Below are 21,565 nucleotides of genomic sequence, written 5' to 3'. Positions count from 1 at the left end.
CAGTAAAAAAAAATTGTTGTATAAGCAGATTGTAGATTTAAATTGTCCAAATGGACAAGTAAAACATTTCACAAAAAAGTCACACTATCAAATTAGCTTACTCGTTCTGAATTGGATCAATGTCCTCTGGATGCAATGTTTTGGTCACTGTTCTCCTAATCGCTGCAGATTGCACCAGAGTCTAATTATTGTAGGCCTGCATTGACAGGCACAAGCGGTTTTTCAATCATGCAGTTGCGAAATTCGTTTTTGAGATCAATGCGAGCCGCGTTTGCACATTTGTTGATATTCATTGCTAGTGAGTTATTTGCTCCGTTATAGCTCATTTTAGCAATGGAAGCCCTGGAAAAGTCATGGTGTGTGCATCACCTGTGTGTGTGTGTGTGTGTGTGTGTGTGTGTGTGTGTGTGTGTGTGTGCCAGTGGGCCATTGCCAGATGGGGGAGAGCGATTTGCGCAGATAACAGCCAAACTACACAATGTTTTGAATTGACTATCTTGCTAGTTAACTATTTAGTTATTAGCTTGCATTAATGTCATTGTCATGTTTGATGTCCTAAAATACACTGTGTGTGCGTGCCACCTTTCCAACAAGTCAGTTCGTCAAATTTCTGCCCTGCTAGAGCTGCCCCAGTCAACTGGAAGTGCTGTTATTGTGAAGTGGAAACGTCTAGAAGCGACAATGGCTCAGCCGCGAAGTGGCAGGCCACACAAACGCACAGAATGGGATCGCCAAGTGCTGAAGCACGTAGTACGTAAAAATCGTCTCCTATGTTGACCAGCACTCACTACTGCATTCCAATCTGCCTCTGGAAACATCAGCACAATAACTGTTTGTCGAGAGCTTCATGAAATAGGTTTCCATGGTCGAGCAGCCACACACAAGCATAAGATCACCATGCGCAATGCCAAGCGTCGCCTGGAGTGGTATAAAACTCGCCACCATTGGACTCTGGTACAGTGGAAACACATTCTCTAAAGTAATGAATCACGCTTCACCATCTGGCAGTCCGGTGGACAAATCCGGTTTTGGCGGATGCCAGGAGAATGCTACCTGCCCTAAGACTATTTCTGGGAGAGGGACAAGTGACTTGAGCTTTCAGACAAGTAAAAATATCAGTCCACCTTGTTTGAAAGACAAATGGCTAAAGAAGTTAATGTCATGCCCTGCCCTGTCTGTTGATGGGCGCACAGCACTCCTGTCTTCCTGACAGACCCAGTAAAATACCTCAGGCTTTTTAACATTTTTGAGACTAGGCTCCCTTCTTTTAAAGAGAGAGGGAGTCCAGAGTGCAGTGGATTTGGTTTATACATATTGGTCAACTATTTTTTTTGACAAAGCAAGGTGAACAGTCCGATTGAGAATTAAAATACACAGTAATTTTGGATAGGAAACATAATTTGGCAATAGGCACATTGGTTAGGCTCAGGTAATCTGAACTGTGCCCTGACAGAAGAAGCGGCTCCATTTGCATGCACTACAGTAAAAGCCCTCATGCAAACCAGTCTGGGCTTCAGTGGAATCGTCTGCTTTGCCTTATGCAAAGAGTCCAGGGTCATTCCTGTGTCATCCAGCACAATGAAACATACTGTAAAGTGCCCCAACCTGCCACACACACACACCACAGCAACACACCTCTACTACTGTATACACAGGTAGTGAGTACTGTCCAGCCTTGTCCATGGTATTGTGGAGTTTAATAAACATAAATCAGCACGTATAGAGCAGACAAAATAGATTATAGACAGACAAACGGAGGTAGGGAAGGGAGGAATGGGAGAGGGAGAAAGGGGTTGGTTGAATGTTTAAAGCAGCAATCGGCAGCTGAAACCATGAGTGTTCTCCCCGCCACTGTTTCATTAAAAAGCTGAGGGATGAGTCTGGAAAAATTTAACCACTCTCAAATTCATAGACCGAGCTATAAACATGATATCAAAATGAAAGTTTTAACCATGTTTTGAGGCTATACAGTGTTTGTTTACATTTACTTTGTTTTACGCCAATGTTTGTAAATAATCTTATTTTGAGTTCTAATGGGGTACGAAAGTTTAACTAAGTTCATGAGGCATTTTATAAGTTATATTCTTTAAGAATCAATGGGTACATTCATTTATTAGTCTCAACGCTGGATGTAGCTACTGCAGATTGCCCCTTTAAGCACCTCAGTGTTGTGAAAGAGGGCCTGGTGTCAAGAGAAGATAATGTCCCATCCCACCGCCCACGCCCACAGCAGAGGTGATATGTGCTTAGTGCTCAGCGTTCCTGGGAATGTTGTGTGTAGCTAGCACTTCCAGTATTGGTACACCCTAGTAGTACAATGCCCTGGGCTCGTTTTGGACAACGGCTGAATTCACCAATACAAAGTCATCCTATTCCCTCTTTATTTCAATCCGTCCTCATCTCTCATTCTTTTAATGCCCTCTTAGTGTTAATGATTACAAACGGGTGACTGGTAGCGAAGTTGTAAAAGTAGAACAATCGATTACTCCCTTTACATTGGGTAGGGCTGGAAATCAATCGGTCTCTTTTTGCTTGAAGGACATCCCTGTGCTGAGTCAGACAAAAGATTAGATCATGTGAATCGGTTTGTCCCTCAGCCACATGACTAGTAATGGCTGTATATGAAGGCCATTGATATGGTGTGATGTATGGTCATGTGGTACAAGTGGAAGTTTGTTGCCTATGTAAAATGATTGAACTTAAACTGGGGTTAGATTTTTGTCAGACATTGAGTTTATTAAGTTTGTGTTTGGTTATGCTGTGGCTTCAGTGTTTTTGTTTTTCTAATAATTAGAGATGGTTAAGATAATTGAGTAGCACGTAGATACATATGCCCTCGTCTATCAACCAACATGAAAGAAGTTGGCAGGTTAGAGGTTTTCATCATGAATCTTGTTCTGGAGGCAGCTCTGCGAAGTGGTCACTAGCTGGCACAGTCATAAATCTGATTTTAAACCTAACCTTAATACCACCCTTAACCACACTGCTAACCCTAACCTGAAATTAAGACCAAAAATAATATTTTTGTTTTCATGAATTTTGACAATATAGCCAATTAGACTTTGCAGCTGGCCTAAGAAAATAATCGCTCAGTTCTGCCAAACGTCAACCAGCAAGAAGTTGAGGAAAGCATGGTTCTTGCATGTTTGTTGGAGAGAATAAAGATGGCTACTTTAACACTCATAAAAATGTAATTGCTTGGGATTCTAAGGACATGTGTACGTACGCAAGGCCAACGGCAGCAAATATACTCACGCCTAGATTTTAACTTATGCTTACATCCCTGCCAATGTTTTATTGAACAGTGTCTTTCCATTAATGCACTTGAATTTGAATGTAATAGTGTGTGTTGACCAGCTGGTGGGCGTCTTCTGACATCTTCAACCTGTCCCAGGCTGTAGTCCCCACTTGCTTTAAGGAGACCACCATCGTCCCAGTGCCCCAGAAGAACAAGGTGACAAGTCCATATAACTACTGCCCCGTCACGCTCACCTCGGTGATCATGAAGTGAGGCGAGAGGCTGGTCATGGCCCACATCAAGGCCAGCATGCCAAGCACACTGGACCCACTCCAATTTACCTAGCGCTCCAACAGATCCACGGAAGATGCCATTTCCATCGCTATTCACACAGCCGTAACACATCTGGACAACAGGAACACCTATGTGAGAATACTGTGCATTGACTACAGTACAGCATTCAACACTATTGTTCCCTCCAAGCTCAACACCAAGCTCTGTGTCTGGACACCACCCTTTGCAACTGGACCCTGGACTTCCTGACGAGCAGAGCACAGGCTGTGAGGATTGGCAACACCTCCTCCACACTGACTTTTAACACAAGGGCCCCCTGGGTTGTGTCCTCAGTCCTCTGCTGTACTCCCTGTTCACTCACGACTGCATGGCTTTGCATGACACCAACTTCATCAAGTTTGCTAACGACACCACAGTTGTAGGCCTAATAACCAACAACAACGAGTCAGCCTATAGTGAGGAGGTAAGTGAACTGGCATTGTGGCGTCATGACAACAACTTCAGCAAATCAAAGGAGTTGATTGTTGACTTCAGAATGTAACGGAGGGAACACGCCCCGATTCACATCAACGGGACTGCAGTAGCGCGAGTCACAAGTTTTAAGTTCCTCGGCGTCCACATCACTAAGGACATGACATTGACCAACAACGCCATCACTCTTGTCAAGAGGTTGCAACAGCGTCTCTACTTCCTAAAGCGACTGAAGAAATTTGGCATGCCGCCCCGTGTCCTCTCCAAATACTATCGCTGCACCATCACCAGCAGGTGGTGAAGATGGCCCAGTACATCACTGGGACCGTGCTCCCACACATCCAGGACTTGAAACGGTGCCCGAGGAAGGCCAGGAGAACAGGACCCCAGTCACGAGCTGTTCTGTCCGTTACCGTCAGGCAGACGGTCTGATACCAACAGGCTCAGGGACAGTTTCTATCTGCAAGCAATCAATCTGCTGAACACTTGAACTGGACCTGCTCTGATTCTTTGTACCTTAGCACTCTCTCACACACACACACACACACACACACATTCCTGCTGTACACATCACAACTGCTGCTAAAAGACACTTATTATATTGCTCTATTTATACCCTTGCACCTCATTTCCCCCCTTCCCCAATATGTGTAAATATTGGACTATAAATTGTGCCTTCCTGTATTATACTGATGCTAAAATGTATTATTCTATTCCACTGCCATTTATGTGTTCGTATTCTTAGCTTGAATTATTTCTTACTGTTGAATTGTTGAAGGAACCTACAAGTAAGCATTTCGTTAGATGATGCGTATCTCGTACATAGACTAATAAAACTTGAATGTCATACTTGTACACCTCATTATTCCATGTTTATGGCTGCTCTTGTGCCTCCTGGTGCCAGAGATGAGAACTGCACATCCATAACAAATAGTTGAGTTGAGGGTGAAGATGAGAAATGTAATGTCAACTAAATGCATTCAACTGAAATGTGTCTTCCGCATTTAACCCAACCCCTCTGAATCAGAGAGGTGCGGGGTGCTGCCATAATTGACATCTTCGGGGCCTGGGGAACAGTGGGTTAACTGCCTTGTTCAGGGGCCTTTCGGTTACTGGCCCAACGCTCTAACCACTAGGCTACCTGCCACCCATGAAACTGACTAGTGTGTGTTCTCCATTACAGACAGAAAAGCAATTTTCTTCAACAGCCACAACGTATCAAAGCCAGAGTCCTCTTCAGACCTGACATCTGTAAGTTCAATACACTAACATGCATTTATCATATCACCTACAAGGCATTCGGGAAAGTATTCAGACCCCTTGACTTTTTCCACATATTGTTACTTTACAGCCTTATTCTAAAATGGGTTAAATTGTGTTTTTTTTTACAATCTACACACACTACCCCATAATGACAAACAAAAACAGGTTTTTAGACATTTTTGCAAATGTATAAAAAAAAGTATTCAGACCCTTTACTCAGTACTTTGTTGAAGCACCTTTGGCAGCGATTACAGCCTTGAGTCTTATTGAGTATGACGCTACAAGCTTGGTACAAGCCTGTATTTGGGGAGTTTCTCCCATTTCTTCTTTGCAGATCCGCTCAAGCTCTGTCAGGTTGGATTGGGACCGTCGCTGTACAGCTATTTTCAGGTCTCCAGGTTAAAGTCCGGGCTCTGGCTGGACCACTCAAGGATATTCTGAGACTTGTCCTGTTGGAATGTGAACCTCCACCTCAGTCTGAGGTCCTGAGCACTCTACAGCAGGTTTTCATCAAGGATCTCTCTGTACTTTGCTCCATTCGTCTTTCCCTCGATCCTGACTAGTTTCCCAGTCCCTGCCACTGAAAAACATCCCCAAAGCATGATGCCGCACCACAATGCTTAACCGTATTGATGGTGCCAGGTTTCCTCTAGGCTTGGCATTCAGGCCAAATAGTTCAATCTTGGTTTCATCAGACATGAGAATCTTGTTTCTCATGGTCAGAGAGTCCTTTAGGTGCCTTTTGGCAAACCCCAAGCGGGCTGTCATTTTAATTTTTTTATTTAACTAGGCAAGTCGGTTGATAACAAATTCTTATTTACAATGACGGCCTAGGAACAGTGGGTTTACTGCCTTGTTCAGTGGTAGAACTACATTTTTACCTTGTCAGCTCGGGGATTCGATCATAGCAACCTTTCGTGTTGCTAGATCATGTGCCTTTTTAGGAGTGGATTCCACCTGGCCACTGTACCATAAAGGCCTGATTGGTGTAGTGCTGCAGAGATGGGAGAACCTTCCAGAAGGACAACCATCTCCACAGAGGAACTCTGGAGCACTGTCAGTGACCATCGGGTTCTTGGCCACCTCCCTACCCAAAACCCTTCTCCCCCGATTGCTCACGGCGGCTAGCTCTAGGAAGAGTCTTGGTGGTTCCAAACTTCTATTTTAGAATGGAGGGGACCTTGGGGACCTTCAATGCTGCAGACATTTCTTTAGTACCCTTCCCAAAATCTGTGCCTCGACACAATCCTGTCTGAAAGCTCTTCATTCAACCTCATGGCTTGGTTTTTGCTCTGACATGCACTGTCAACTGTGGGACCTTATATAGAAAGGTGTGCCTTTCCAAATCATGTCCAATCAATTGAATTTACTACAGGTGAACTTCAAGTTGTAGAAACATCTCAAGCATGATCAATGGAAACGGGATGCACCTGAGCTCAGTTTCGAGTCTCGTAGCTAAGGATCTGAATACTTATGTAAATGTGATATTTCTGTTTTTTATAAATCTATAAAAATCAGTTTTCACTTTGTCATTATGGGGTATTGTGTGTACATTGATGGCGAAAAAATAATTTGATCCATTTTGGAATAAGACTGTAATGTAACAATGTGAAAAAAGTGCAGGGGTCTGAATACTTTCCGAATGCAATGTATTTCTATGTGTTAAGCCAAACCTCAGTGTGTTATTGAATGCCCTTAGTACAGTATACTCAGACTTAGTTTTCTTCCTACCACAGAGGGACAACGTGGAGGGGGTCTCCCAGCCACCCAGTGATGATGTCATCAGAGAGTTGTCCAGGTCCTTGCGACAGGAGTTGGGCGTGTCCTTGTTTGGCATTGACGTCATTATCAACAACCTTACGGGTCAACACGCCGTCATCGACATCAATTCATTCCCTGGTGAGTGGTTTGTTCCTCTGTCGTAGGGGATAGGAGTCGATATGGGTTTGTGTGTTTATCTTTAGTCTAAGATGGATGGCCATTTATACTACCCGTCCACCGGTGTAGGCATATGACAGTTTTACAATCTCTACCAGTTAGTAATTTCAAATCTTTGAGAGATTGCTTTTAGGGATCAATATAATCTAATGGTCTGATTGACACGATCTTGCTTGGAGACGGAGTTGAGGTATCAGCAGTGTTAAATGAGAATTGAGCACGTTCTGAGGCGAGTCTAGCATGCCTTTCTCTTGACTAGGGCTGTTGTCACTATGGTAACACTGTTCTTGGGTTGCACGCTGTTGCCACCTCTGACGGTTGGAGTGTGAGGAGAATGGTAGTGAGCTAATCCCTCACAAACATTCACCCTCAGTGCCTCAATGACAAGCTAGGCACTCAAAATACAATAAATATTTTCACTCATTTACCTGGACTGTTACCATCAGTTTCCCACTGTATTGAAGATGGGATATAAACATCAGTCAGCCATGTCTCATGGCTCGTCCTCGTCTGTCTTCAGGTTACGAGGGTGTCCCAGAGTTCTTCAACGATCTCCTGACCCACATCACCAGTGTGCTCCAAGCTAACTCCGCTGACAGCCCCCCAGCCAGCGGGCAGCCCAAAGGCCTGGTATCCACAGCCCCCAGCCTAACCCCAACCCCTGGCTCCCCAGGCTGCTGCAGCATGCTGGGGAAGGAGGCCAGCAGCAGCCCCTGGATCGTGGAGGCGGATGGGAACCTGAAGGGCCCCCGCCAGAGACTGGGCTGTAACTCAGCGATGTCCCCCAACTTCCAGCAACACTGTGTCTCCACGATAGCCACCAAGGCTTCCTCCCAATGACTGCCCTCCTCTTCCACCTTAGCCCCCACCCTGTTCTAACCTCGAACAAAAACCGATGAGGATTATAATGGTGACAATAATTAATAATGGTCATAATTATGACATTAATTTGAATATATCTGTAATCAAAAACCAACTTTTTCTATGTAGATATTGATGATGGTGATTGGTTGTAGATGCTTTTCTCTGCCTTTTAGATGTTTTGTTTAATAGGACTTACGTACTGTAATGTGAACTTTTGGGATCTCTGCTTAATTGCTGATTTTAGTTTCTCTCTGTGAAGTCTCTTTAATCAAGTGGTCCACATGAGATGGTTAGGGGAAAGATCTTGTCTGAACTCTTGTCTACAGCAGTGAAGGAAAAAGGCAACTTAACATCCTGTGTTCCATATGCACTCACGGTTCCAGTGATGTCTTTCTTTTGATGTTTACCACTCTGTCATATAGTGGAGAAGGGATAAAAAGTTGTTTTATTGTCACATACACTGGATAGGTGCGGTGAAATGTGTTGTCTGGGTACTATAACACTCATCCACAGGTTTGGAGCAGCTGCCAGTGCTAATGGCACGCAGATCAACTGACTTAAAGAACCCACTCGATCATTTCCAAAATCACAAGCAAGTCATTGGGGTCTTGATTGACATTAGATATGATGGAATTGAACGCTGGTTGCTTTGTGTACCATTTAATTAACAATGTGCTTTCTTTCATGTGCAAGGCTCTTGTCATGTGAATTTCATAGTCTTCACAACAGCAGAAACAAAATAGATATTAATCAAGATGCAGTACATGCAGCACGAAAGGCTGAAAATACCTGCATAAACCTTTGATCACACCTCATATAAATGTTTGTCATCAGAAAAAGAAATCTTTGATCATGTGACCAAGTTTAATGTGGGATAATGTTTATAAAAGCCTTTGAGTGTTTGTCAGATGTGGTTGGGGTTTATACAGGTGTTTTATGTGACTGTAAACCAGTCCATTTCCTTGCCTCATAACTTGAGTTGTGTTGCTCCAGCACTGCTGAAAGATGAGGATCACATTCCTTTTTGTATGTGGGTGTTTTCAAAAAGTATTCCAGCATTCCAATGCTTTAGTGAAAAATGACTTTTATGGAATTGAAATGAAATGGCATGCTGAACTCTCATTCTCTCTCCCTCCATTACTACTCATTCAAAGCTCAATTCAACCTCTGGGCCTCTAATACAGTTTTCAATTGGTATTGTGTTCAGAAAACTAACTCTTACTCCACAAATGTCTAATTGAATGATATATATTTAGCCAACTAAATTAACACATTTTTGACCATGAAATGAATGTCTTGATTACAATGCTAAGGATTCTTTATTTTCTTTTTACTTTGTCTTATTGACAATACATCATTTTAAACGGACTGCTGGCATCTAGTCAGCCCAGTGCACTCTTATATAGCCGGTAACGTCAGTCTCCAAACTCCCTGTAAGCATCAGCTGCTGTTATTTTGAGGTGTCACAAAATGTAAAGAAAAAAGAAATCTGATTTTTCTCCCAATGTTCATGGTGAGATCCTTTTTTAAAAACATATTTTGTTCATGGGGGGGTGTATTTTTATATAGTGGAGAAGAGCGAGTGAACAACAGGATTTTTGTTTTGTTTTTTGTCATGAGTAGTATGATGGTGGTTTGGCAAATTAAATGATCAAGACCAAGCTTAGTTGTCACTGGCTTCACCCTTAGCATCCAGTTGAAGTGCCTGGAAAAGAGTGCAGGGCTGCCAACTCTATGTAAAAAGAACAGGGTGTTTCAAGCACTGCTTCATCACAGGCTGACAGTGAATTGACAAGCTTATCAGAGGTTACTTAGCCCCAATGACCAGGTGAGTGACTGACCATCTAGTGTAGCCATTCAACTTGCCCTCCAGAACAAGAGTTGGGTAGCAGTGGTCCTAAAGCCTTCCTTATTGAAGGACACATCCTCAACCCTGTGTGGGTGAAGTGATCAAGGAGAGAATGTCTTAACCAAGCCATGCCCAGTATGTTGTGGAAACACTGCAATCTCTATACTGTGTGTTCTGCATCTAAATGGGAAATATTACCCCTACTTACTACCTTGTTAATTTCTCCAACCCTGACCGTCATTGTGCTCTCCACTTCCACCTCAATGTTTACTTGAAATGTTACTATATATATATGTGTTTGCATATATAAAATACACATATGCATACATTTTTGTAAAAGTTCTCTAAAGAATAATTACTACAATGTGACTTTTTTATTAAATGGCTAAAACAGGGTGAAAAATAACTGATTTTTAAAAAAACCTTGCGAGAAATTGCTTTTACTGTTCTAGTGCTTTAGTCCAGAATAACATCATGTATATTCTTGGTAAAAGTAATTAAATTCATTCCCCCAAAGTTATTGTGTTTCTCATAAGCCTCATGCATCTGTCCTTTATCTTGATACCATACTTAAGGTATGCAAACAACCACTCATCCTTTAAATGTTAGTTTTTGCTGGAAACATTTACTTTTACCCATTTATGCTGATATGAAGAACCCTGAACTCTACCCAGCCTGCAGATGTTTATTGCTTCAGCTTTTAAGCATCTGACATTTCATGGAGATGATGGTTCGACAACTGACAATATAGAAAATACAAGTTTACACACAAACTACTTCAACAAGATGCTGTACAACATTGGTACTTCAAAATATATATCTTCATAATTTGTCATCTGTACATAGAAAATAAACATATTTACAAGCACATTTGAAAGAGGTATGTAATATCACAGTATAAAGGCTGTGAAAGTTTCTCCTCCCTGCTGCACAGGGACGTGTCAATATAACAGCAAGGGGGCAATGCTGAGGTTTGATTCAGCGGCGTGCTGCTGGACTGGCCAACAGACCCAGGATGGTGGAGAGACAGTGCAGCTTCTCCTTCACAAGCTCTGGCAACTTCTCATTCTCCTTGTACCTGGAGCAACAAAAGTAGGAACATGTCAGCAAAAAGGGTTTGACAACTACCATTCCTCAAATAAAGAAAACCATCTTTTACATCTAAAAAAATTATCAAAATGACAGATGGACATTGGCATATCAAAGTGGTAAAGCCATGTCAGGCATTGTATTTGTTATAGGTGCTGTGTAAGTGTTCAGTACCTGGTGGTCCGTCCCTCTGGGGACGTGTAGATAATACAGGAAACCCCTGCCTGCACCACTAGCTGGGAGCCATCTTTGAACTGCACCCACACCTCTCCACTGGTCAGCTGTGAGGCCCAACCAATATTTGGCACAAAGACAGACTTGAGGACTTTCCCTGCGTTGGCCGTGTGGTCTTGTTTGACCGACAGCGGAGAGCAGTTTTTGTTCACACTGGCTGAGGTGATGTCAGACTCTTCATAGGAGATCCTCTGAAGATTGGACAAGATAAATAAAATAAAGTTCAAAAACAATAACACCAGAAATATCTTACAATTCCTCCATAGAAATGGATGGAATAAATAGCTTAGATCATACAATGTGACATGTTGTGTGGGAGAAACTCACAGAGGGAGTGAAACATGGGGGCTGGGGCAGTGATGCCACATCAGCAGTGGCAGGCTGGGACGAGGGGCAGGAGGAGTCTGGGTTGGCAGGTCTCCTGGGAGGGACAAACAGAGTAGCAAGATTAGTGACACAAGGACTGGCTGACAAACACTACTGTTCAAAAGTTTGGGGTCACTTAGAAATGTCCTTGTTTTTGAAAGATAAGCACATTTTTTGTCTATTAAAATAACATCAAATTGACCAGAAATACAGTGTGGACATCACAATTGTAGCTGGAAACAGCTGATTTTTTATGGAATGTCTACATAGGCCCATTATCAGCAACCATCACTCCAATGTGTTCCAATGGCACATTGTGTTAGCTAATCCAACTTTAACATTTTAAAAGGCTAATTGATCATTAGAAAACCCTTTAGCAATTATATTAGCACAGCTGAAAACTGTTGTCCTGAATGAAGAAGCAATAAAACTAGTCTTTAGTCTAGTTGAGTATCTGGAGCATCAGCATTTGTGGGTTCGATTACAGGCTCATAATGTCCAGAAACAAAGACCTTTCTTCTGCAACTCATCAGTATTCTTGTTCTGAGAAATGAAGGCTATATGTGCTGTTCTTACCATAATATGGACTTGGGTCTTTTACAAAATAGGGCTATCTTATGTATACCACCCCTGCCTTGTCACAACAAAACTGATTGGCTCAAACGCATTAAAGAAATTCTACAAATTAACTTTTAACAAGGTACACCCTGTTAATTGAAATACATTCCAGGAGACCTCATGAAGCTGGTTGAGAGAATGCAGAGTGTGCAAAGCTGTCATCAAGGCAAAGGGTGGCTACTTTGAAGAATCTTATATATATTTGTTTATCACTTTTTTGGTACTATATGATTCCATGTGTTACTTCATAGTTTTGTGTCGTCTATTATTCTACAATGTAGAAAATAGTAAAAAAATTAAGAAAAACCTTTGAAAAATGAGTATGTGTGTCCAAATGTTTAACTGGTACTGTATGCATGCATACATACATACGACAAATAAAAGTGTACAAAATAGCCTCTATTTGTCAAGGCATGGACTCTACAAGGTGTCGAAAGCGTTCCACTGTGATGCTGGCCCATGTTGACTACAATGCTCCCCACAGTTGTGTCAAGTTGGCTGGATGTTTTTTGGGTGGTGGACCATTCTTGATACACCCAGGAATCTGTTGACTGTGACAATCCCAGCAGCGTTGCAGTTCTTGACACACTCAAACCAGTGTCCCTGGCACCCGCTATCACACCATGTTCAAAGGCACTTTAATCTTTTGTCTTGCCCATTCACCCTCAATGGCACAGATACACAATCCATGTCTCAAGGATTAAAAATCCTTATTTAACCTGTCTCCTCCCCTTCATCTACACTGATTGAAGTGGATTTAACAGGTGACATCAGTAAGGGATCATAGCCTTCACCTGTCAGTCTCATGGAAAGAGCAGGTGTTCCTAATGTTTTGTACACTCAGTGTAAATAACTGAAATAGTCACTTTCAGCATTCTGCAAGATTGTACTTTATTTAAGACAGTGGAGGCTTCTCAGGGGAGGAAGGGGAGGACCATCCTCAGTGAATTTCATAAAAATGTAAATTGTAAAACATTTTTTTAAATTATACTATACTAAACATAATCACGTCACCAAATATCAAATACATTTGTATTTAGACCTTACTGTGAAATACTTACAAGCCCTTAACCAACAATGCAGTTCAAGAAATAGGGATAAGAAAATATTTACAAAATAAACTAAAGTTAAAAACTAAAATGTTTTTTAAAAAGTAACAAGAAAATGACAAAACGAAGCTATATACAGGGGCTACCGGCTAGCTAGCACTGCAGTGTATAAAATGTGGTGAGTAGTTGACTCAGAAAGACAATAGTTTAACAATTCATTTCTTCCAAAATGAAGAAGAAGCAAGAGAGAAATAGAGATTGTCATTTTTTTTCTGATCTACTTACTTAGTTAGCACATGCAGCTAATGGAACACCCTGCTCAAACAGAGGGATGCTATGTTAGCTAGCTGGCTATGACTTTCCAACGCAACACTGCAACTCTTCCAAGTAAAGGTAAACTTTTGGTTTGACTAATTTATTGCCTCCGGGGCCCGACAGTGTAAATGCTTACTGACACTAACATTACTGCATGATTGTAGTGGGTTTACTAACGCGTTAGTCCTATTAGCTATGCTGACTATGATGTTACTTTAGCTAAAATGGTGACAACGATGTAGCCTGTGTGTATCGGTTTGGAAAGTTTTTTCGCCTGGTCACATACAGATGTATTGTGCATTGAAGTCCACAAGCGAAGGAATACAACGTGTGTTATGAGAGAACTGTTTACACATGATCAGCGACTATTTACATTGACACCCCCCCGTTTGTTTTGTACACTGCTGCTACTCGCTGTTTATTATCTATGCATAGTCACTTCACCCCTACCTACATGTACAATTACCTCAACTAACCAGTACCCCCGCACACTAACTGAGTACTGGTACCCCCTGTATACAGTCTCGTTATTGTTATTTTGTGTTACTTTTTACTTTAGTTTCTTTGGTAAATATTTTCTTAACTCTTCTTGAACTGCACTGTTGGCAAAGTGCTTGTAAGTAAGAATTTCAGGCTAAGGTCTACACTTGTATTCGGCGCATGTGACAAAGTTCATTTGATTTCATTCTGCGGATTCTGTTAACTTTTCTTAAACGGAAGCAAACATAAAACAGGGATACACATACCTCGTTTGCAACTGTTGGACTAATGACTACACCCTATATCAGTTAGATGCAAGCAAGAGTGTGCAAGGCGGTATTGAATGTCACTGTCTGTCACCTCATTTGTCTCTCGACCTGTCTACCTATGCTGTAAACGTTCAATCATAGGCTAGGTTGTAGCAACCTTATGATGGGTATGGGGAAAATAAGAGTATCATGTAGTAGCCTAAACCTATCGCTGTTTCATTGAACTGGGTGAATGGAATATAAATAACAGTCATCCAATATGCTGTAATAGAAATAAGGCCATGCTCATGAAAGAAAAAACATCCTCCCTCATTTTAAACAGTACTGACCCCCACTGATTTAAGTGCTTCCAAACATGACAATTTACAGCATTAACACTGACAACAGACACAGTCATGGCTCTCACTCTCACCTGCCGATGGTGATGGGGAAGAAGGGAGTGCTCTTGGCACTGTGCTGCTCTTCTGCAGTGATTGCCGCCTCTAGAGACAGACACATGCTGTGGCCCTCGTCAGACAGCTCCACATACAGCCTGCTCTCTGGGCTGAGGCCACTCAGACCCACCTCCCCTTTCACTGTGTACGACTTCCCACGCTTCACCACCCGGACCAGCTCCGACGTCTTGTGGATTTTTGCTCCTGTCACGGCACAGAGGGGAACTACAGGTCAGGATGATTTAGTTTAACAGTGCGCAACAATAACATTTCAATATCAAAGAAGGACAATGGATCTTATCCTTCAAGTTCATGATGTTTCATATAACTGATGCTTTGTAAATGGTCCTCACCATCGTAGAAGCACACCTCCAGGTCTGCATTGGGGGAGTTCTCCATCAGCATACACTTAGCAGACTTGGTATAGAGGGTGACCTTTGGAGTCTTGGATTTCACCAGGAGCACAAACTTGGAGGCATACTGGTATTTCCTCCAGTATTTTTCTATTGAAGAGAAGCAGAGGACAAAGGTTAATTGAAATCAGATTTCCAACATATGTATAAAATTAATTTTACTCATGTAACAGAGACTTCACTGTCTGGTATTGAGGTGTACCTGGTAAGTCCTCATAGCTGCAGATCAAGATGTTTTCAGGAGGAGCAGGGGGGCGCTCTAGTACAGGAAAACCTTTCCCCTCATTGGGCTGGTAAATAGTGACCTACAGGTGCATGGTCAAAGGTTGAAATGAGTGTTTTGCCATTATTTTACTGACAGAGATCATGATATAACCTCTCTGAAGGGTATGAAGTGATGTTATTCCTGAAACTCACCATCGAACCATCACAGGATATCCTAAGGACCTCTTTGACTCTCTCCTGGGGGCCCTGGCCCCTGAGAAGCTCCATACACACTTCTCCTGTATCAAGAATGCTCACCTGGGGAGAAAGAGACAGAAACCACAGCTGTAGAGCAGGCAGGCATTGCGCCTTCATTGAAAGCAGATTAGGTGAATAGAGACAGGGGGATAACTAGGGGCTTTGTCTGTCTTACCACAGCGTTTTTAGTCTTCTGTCTGATGGGTTTCAGTCTGTAGGCACACAGGGGAGGGAGCACATTTCTCAGGGACTTCTCCTTTGCTATACTTGGTTTGGGTTTGGACAGACTCTGCAGCTCTCCCCCATGTACTTGTTGCCCATTCTCCCAGTAGGACTCAGTGTTTGAGGGGTGGTGCTGGTTGTGGTTGCGGTGAGAACTGGTCCCTCTGCCTGCTGGTTTGTCACTCCAGTAGTTGTGTACACCTAGAGGCTCCCTGCTGCTATGGAAACTGCCACTGCTGCTGTGAGAGCTGACATCCGTGGGCCTCGGAAACGGGCCTGGGGAGGCAGGGGGAACAAACACTGTCAAGCTCATGCATGAAAACCTTTATTTTAGAACTTGTACATCTTTACATTGGGATGTAAGATTAGGATACAGCAAAGAAAAGAGTAGGTTCAATATACCTTCTTTACTGAACCAATTTTGTACACCTTCTGACTCTTCTAACTGCAGGTTTAGTGGATGTGGTGGTTGTGTGGAATATGAACATCCTGAGCTGAGAACATACATGCATCAGTTAGTCAGACAGACACGGACATTTTAATATAAATCACATTCAATCAATTACAGCACACTGGTGTCACATCTTACCTGGCTGTCTGTTTGACAGGTGGCAATGGGAGCCTTCCATGTTCTGCGAAGGGTTGTGGAGTGTCCTTGTAGCTGGAGGACATGGGAAAGGCCAGTCTCCCTGACACAGTCAGCATCTCCTCAGAGTGGCACCTTTCCAGCTTTGCCTGCCCCATCCCCTGGGCTGGAGTGACAGAGGAGCTAGACCGGTCTGAGGAGTGAGCCCTTCGTGGGTACCTGGAGTGGGGCCGTCCACTCTCCCCACCCGGAGCAGCTCTGCTCCTGCCTACTCTGTCTGAGTGCTGCTGCTGCCACTGCTCAACCCCCTCAAAGCAGGCGTTGCTGGGCGGCCGGGGCAGTGTAGGGATAGGCATCATGCGATTGGGCAAGGCAGGTCCCATCACACGCCTGGTTCTCCTCTGGAGATGGCGGCTGCTGCTGCTGCTGCTGCTGCCAGACGTGGACGAGGTGCAGGCTGTGGAGATGGTGGCGATGCCGCTGTCCATGGAGCCTGGCTCCCCCAGGCTCAGCTCCTTGGTCCTGGCCAGCAGGCTTTGGGTCATGAAGGGGTGCTCCAGCACGGCAGACAGGCTGGGCCGTTGCGCAGGGTCCTTCCTCAGCAGCTGATGGATCAGGTCCTGGGCCTCCTGGGACACATGGCTGGGCATGTCATACTCCCCCAGAACCACCTTGTTGAGGGTGTGCTTGACCGTGTCTGTGTCAAACGGTGGCCGGCCCATCAGGAAGGCGTAGAACATGCAGCCCAGAGACCAGACATCAGACTCCAGGCCGTGGGCACTGTGGGTGGCCACCTCTGGGGAGATGTAGTTGGGTGTGCCACACATGGTGAAGTGCTTCTCGCTGGGGAGCTTCAGCTTGGTGGCCAGGCCAAAGTCAGCTATTTTAAGGTTCATATTGACCGACAGAAGCAGGTTGGACAAGGTCAGGTCCCGATGCATGATGCCATGTGTATGCAAGTACAGCATACCTTTCACTATTTGATGCATGAAGTGCCTTGCTGTAACGTGAAAAAAAAAAAGTTCAACAACTGTTATAAAAGGAAACGAGGCAAAGTGTCAAAACATGTTAACGTAGCTTTCATACCATGTTAAGAAATGTATCACTGTTTCACTCTCAGGTAAAAACAAATTGACTCACTTTCACCCTCTGAGAAGGGCATCTTCCTATCTTTCAGGTATCGACTCATCTCTCCATTATGGCACATCTCCAACACCAAGTACACATAATTACTGTCTTCAAAGTAGGTGTACAGCTGCAAAAGAGTAAAATGACAGGCCAAAATGTTATCAGGGTTCATGGCACAGCACCACCTTGTGGACTGACTGCGCCACAATGTAAAATGTTTGATAATTTAAGGCCAGGCACCACACCTTATTATTCGAGCCATTTTTGCTCTAGCTCTAGATGGCAGGAAATAGCAGTATTCAAAAAAGTGAAACTGTCTGAGTCTAAAGGGGCCACTACACCACACCTGTACTCAGCAGCACCACATTTTTTTTTTAAATCATTGGGAGAACCCTGGGGTTACATGCAGTCATGTAAATGAGTAAATAAGAGCTTGTTTAAAAAATCACCAATTTCAGCACTACAATGATCACATGCCATAACATGTTTCAACATAAAATGTTCAACCATGCTTACCTCTAGTATTGACGGATGCTTCAATCGACACTGAATCTCCACTTCGTTACTCACACGCTGGACCATACCAGATTTGTGCATTGCTTTTTTGTCAATCTGCATTTTTCATTTTCACAAAATGAAATACAGAATTCCAAAGTTAATAACATATTTAAATTACAAAAAGTATGACTAGAATATGTCCCGGACGTGCTACCTGTCCCAGACCTGCTGTTTTCAACTCTCTAGAGTTGAGATAATTATACAGTGCATGTGAGCCTTAAAATACACTGCTTTAGTCTTGTGGCTAAGAGCCGAGCGAACTTCCACAAAGAAACGATGAGAACTACCCAGAGACAGAACAGACTGTCTAGACTCCCAACAGTCCACATAGGACCCATGGGAGGGGGGCTTAGTGAAAATACAAGGCTCTGCTAAGCACACCACCTGGTAGTGAGAGGATGATGATCAACTGTTCTGCCTGCGGCTATGGAACCCTGACCTGTTCACCAGACGTGCTACCTGTCCCAGACCTGCTGTTTTCAACTCTTTATAGACAGCAGGAGCTGTAGAGATACTCTTAATGATCGGCTATGAAAAGCCAACTGACATTTACTCCTGAGGTGTTGACTTACTGCACCCTCGACAACTACTGTGATTGTTATTATTTGACCATGCTGGTCATTTATGAACATTTGAACATCTTGGCCATGTTCTGTTATCTCCACCCGGCATAGCCAGAAGAGGACTGGCCACCCCTCATAGCCTGGTTCCTCTCTAGGTTTCTTCCTAGGGAGTTTTTCCTAGCCACCGTGCTTCTACACCTGCATTGCTTGCTGTTTGGGGTTTTAGGCTGGGTTTCTGTACAGCACTTTGAGATATCAGCTGATGTAAGAAGGGCTATATAAATACATTTGATGATGTTAAGTGGGTGAGTCTTCACTGTGTAGGCTGTCAACATTTCCACACTTGTGATTTGTCTGCTTGCACTTGACAATAAACCATTTGTAGTGATGAGCTCTTACTTTATGGTATTAATGTTTGTGTTTTGTGGTTCCCTGGGGAGCAATACCATAAAAGTACTAGGATGCAGACTGTATAGCAATTTAGAAAAATTGTTCTTACCATTTTGATTGCCACCTCCAAGCCAGTGTTAACTGACTTTGCCCGGTAAACACATGCAAAGGAGCCCTTACCAAGGAGTGTGAGAACTTTGAAGTCCTGATAAAGAGAATTAACAAATGTTTTCACAAAATGAAATACAGAATTCCAAAGTTAATAACATATTTAAATTACAACAAGTATGACTAGAATATGTCCTATAGCTAGGCCTATGTCCTAAAAATATGTCCTAGATGTGCCTGTCAGCTGTTATATATATATATATATATATATATATATATATGATGACTGATGTGATACCTCAATCTGTAACTCCCCAGCTGTAGATAAGATTCTCTCCTCATCTTCACTGATTTTGCATTTAGTTGTCAGGTTTTGAAAGAAATAACGAATAACTTTGTCGAACATCTTCCCTGACATGTATGATGTAGCTGGCTAGACAGCCAGTGAGTAGTACACCACCACAACAACAACTGTACCAGGCATTTGGTCGTCAGGGAAGCTACAGACTGGCTACCCAACATTGCCAACTGTAAAACCATCAGACAAACGTTGCACCCGTCTTTGCCATATGTCCTTGAATTATCCCGGCTCTCTTCCCGCTAATGAAGACGTTGTGGTCCCAATCACCTGGCAACAATAAACCGGTGCCGTAAGTCGCGGGGGAGCACCACCGGTGGAGGCTGCTGAAGGGAGGACGGCTCATATGGCTGGAACGGAGTAAATGGAATGGTATCATTTTGATATACCGTTCCACTCCAGCCATTCCCACGAGCCTGTCCTCCCCAATTAAGGTGCCACCAACCTCCTGTGTGGGAGGCATGTCTCAAGAGTCAACAACAACTCGGCTGCAACACCGCTAGTTTTAGCCATCAGCTAACGTCACTCTTCTGCATTGCCGACTACGAACTGTGCAAAGTTGGTAACGTTTGTAGACAACTACAGTAGCTAATTTAGTTGGCTATTTAGCTAACTAAACAGCCTCGGAGTGGCTAGTTCTTGCAACTTCATCGAGCTAAAATAATTTGTACTAGACTAGCTTAATTGGCTAGCTACAGTAATAAATTAGCCCGCGTTAGCTAGCTAACGTACACAGTAGTCCAGTAACGTTAGCGGACAACTTACCTCGATTTTATTACCGATTGAAACACTCATCTTGCTTCTCGTGTCTTCCCAATCGATACAAACGTATTATTCAATACATGTTCAACCAGGTTAATTTATCCACGGCCGTAAACGACCTTTGATTAAAAAAAACAAATGAATGTTGCTATTTTATTTTACTCCAAAACTTTTGCATTTCTTCCATTTTGAAAATATCCGCCCGTTACACTCGCGGTCACGTGACTATACACGTCATATTGCAACAAGCAAAAATAGCCACATTCACTTCGAAGTCCCTGAATTAATCCAGTTGACACCAATAGGACACATTTGTTTCTCCTTGCTCCCTGAGAACAACAGATCTATACATGCTTTATTTATGTATCCATTCCTTATGTCACAATTGACTGGATGGAATACATTTGTGAATAATATCTGTTGGAAAAAAGTCTGGTTATTATCACACAAATACATGCTTGTTAACAAGGTCAAAGAGGTCTCTTTCAGAATGATCCATAAGTATTACCCTGCGAATCATTACCTGAAGACACTCAAAAAACACATTAACATTAACTGTACTTTTTGTGTTGAGCATCCAGAAACAGTATTGCATTTATTTTGGCGTTGTCTACATGTAAAGAAATTATGGAAAGATATTCATAGTTTTATCATTGTAAATATTCTTGATAACTTTTATTTGTTTTTTTTTATGGGAGAATGTGCTGCTCGGTTTTCTTAACTATAAAAAGGATAAAGAAAAACAATTTTATCTCAAATCTAATTGTGCTAGTGGCAAAATGTCATATTCATACATGTAAATTCACTAATAAAAAAACACGTTTGTGTTTTCTATTAGGAATTCGAGCAGTACATTAAGACCATTCTACATTCTTCTAATAAGAAAGCTGTTAAAACAATCAATATGTGTGCATCTTTTAAGGTCTTTGTATAATCTGTAATTTGTTGTACCCCCTAGCATATGTTATCATTGTTTGTATACTTCTTGTATGTATACTGTTTTTTCTCAACAAAAAAAAAAATATTCAAAAAATAAAACATTCACTTCGAGGACTGCTCGAGCTATCAGGAACAAAAAGCACTAGATGCATTGAATAAAATAACATCCTCTGCATGTAGTAACATCCTCTAGAGACATCCAGCTCTAGTAACATCCTCTAGAGTTTTGTAGCATAATAGTCTTAAATAAGATGAAGATACTTTGATTACACATCTTTAGCACTTTAGTCAATTACATTTCGATC

General features: G+C 42.6%; 2 protein-coding genes across 5 annotated transcripts in view; one reads left to right on the top strand and one right to left on the bottom strand.

Moving 5' to 3' along the window:
* The window catches only part of itpk1b (inositol-tetrakisphosphate 1-kinase b), a 55,234-nt gene extending 44,801 nt beyond the window's left edge, over positions 1 to 10,433 (top strand). For all 3 annotated transcript variants that reach the window (XM_024430206.2, XM_024430205.2, XM_042325380.1), the window contains 3 exons: positions 5,187 to 5,254; positions 7,003 to 7,165; positions 7,725 to 10,433. In XM_024430206.2, coding sequence (XP_024285974.1) covers positions 5,187 to 5,254; positions 7,003 to 7,165; positions 7,725 to 8,044 — 551 coding nt within the window. In that variant the 3' untranslated portion in view covers positions 8,045 to 10,433. The remainder of the gene's footprint in view (positions 1 to 5,186; positions 5,255 to 7,002; positions 7,166 to 7,724) is intronic.
* Positions 10,434 to 10,566: 133 nt separating this feature from the next.
* On the bottom strand, positions 10,567 to 21,480 carry LOC112256743 (serine/threonine-protein kinase PLK4-like). 2 transcript variants are annotated; one of them, XM_024430201.2, is made up of 14 exons: positions 20,325 to 21,480; positions 19,203 to 19,298; positions 18,099 to 18,194; positions 17,595 to 17,709; positions 16,458 to 17,454; positions 16,271 to 16,362; positions 15,822 to 16,144; positions 15,602 to 15,706; positions 15,387 to 15,489; positions 15,125 to 15,274; positions 14,750 to 14,975; positions 11,568 to 11,661; positions 11,181 to 11,431; positions 10,567 to 10,995 (listed from the first exon to the last, which is right to left on the bottom strand). In XM_024430201.2, exons 1-14 carry the CDS (start codon positions 20,352 to 20,354, stop codon positions 10,896 to 10,898), a joined length of 2,778 nt encoding a protein of 925 aa, XP_024285969.1. In that variant the 5' UTR covers positions 20,355 to 21,480; the 3' UTR covers positions 10,567 to 10,895. The 2 variants fall into 2 exon arrangements, with proteins under 2 accessions (XP_024285969.1, XP_024285968.1); XM_024430200.2 differs by lacking the exon at positions 20,325 to 21,480 and adding an exon at positions 19,500 to 20,261.
* Between the last annotated feature and the right edge of the window lie 85 nt (positions 21,481 to 21,565).

This window comes from Oncorhynchus tshawytscha, linkage group LG08, assembly GCF_018296145.1.
Source record: "Oncorhynchus tshawytscha isolate Ot180627B linkage group LG08, Otsh_v2.0, whole genome shotgun sequence".
NCBI classification, from domain to species: domain Eukaryota; kingdom Metazoa; phylum Chordata; class Actinopteri; order Salmoniformes; family Salmonidae; genus Oncorhynchus; species Oncorhynchus tshawytscha.
The sequence above is the reverse complement of the archived record's forward strand: the minus strand, read 5'-3'. Positions and strand labels throughout refer to the sequence as shown.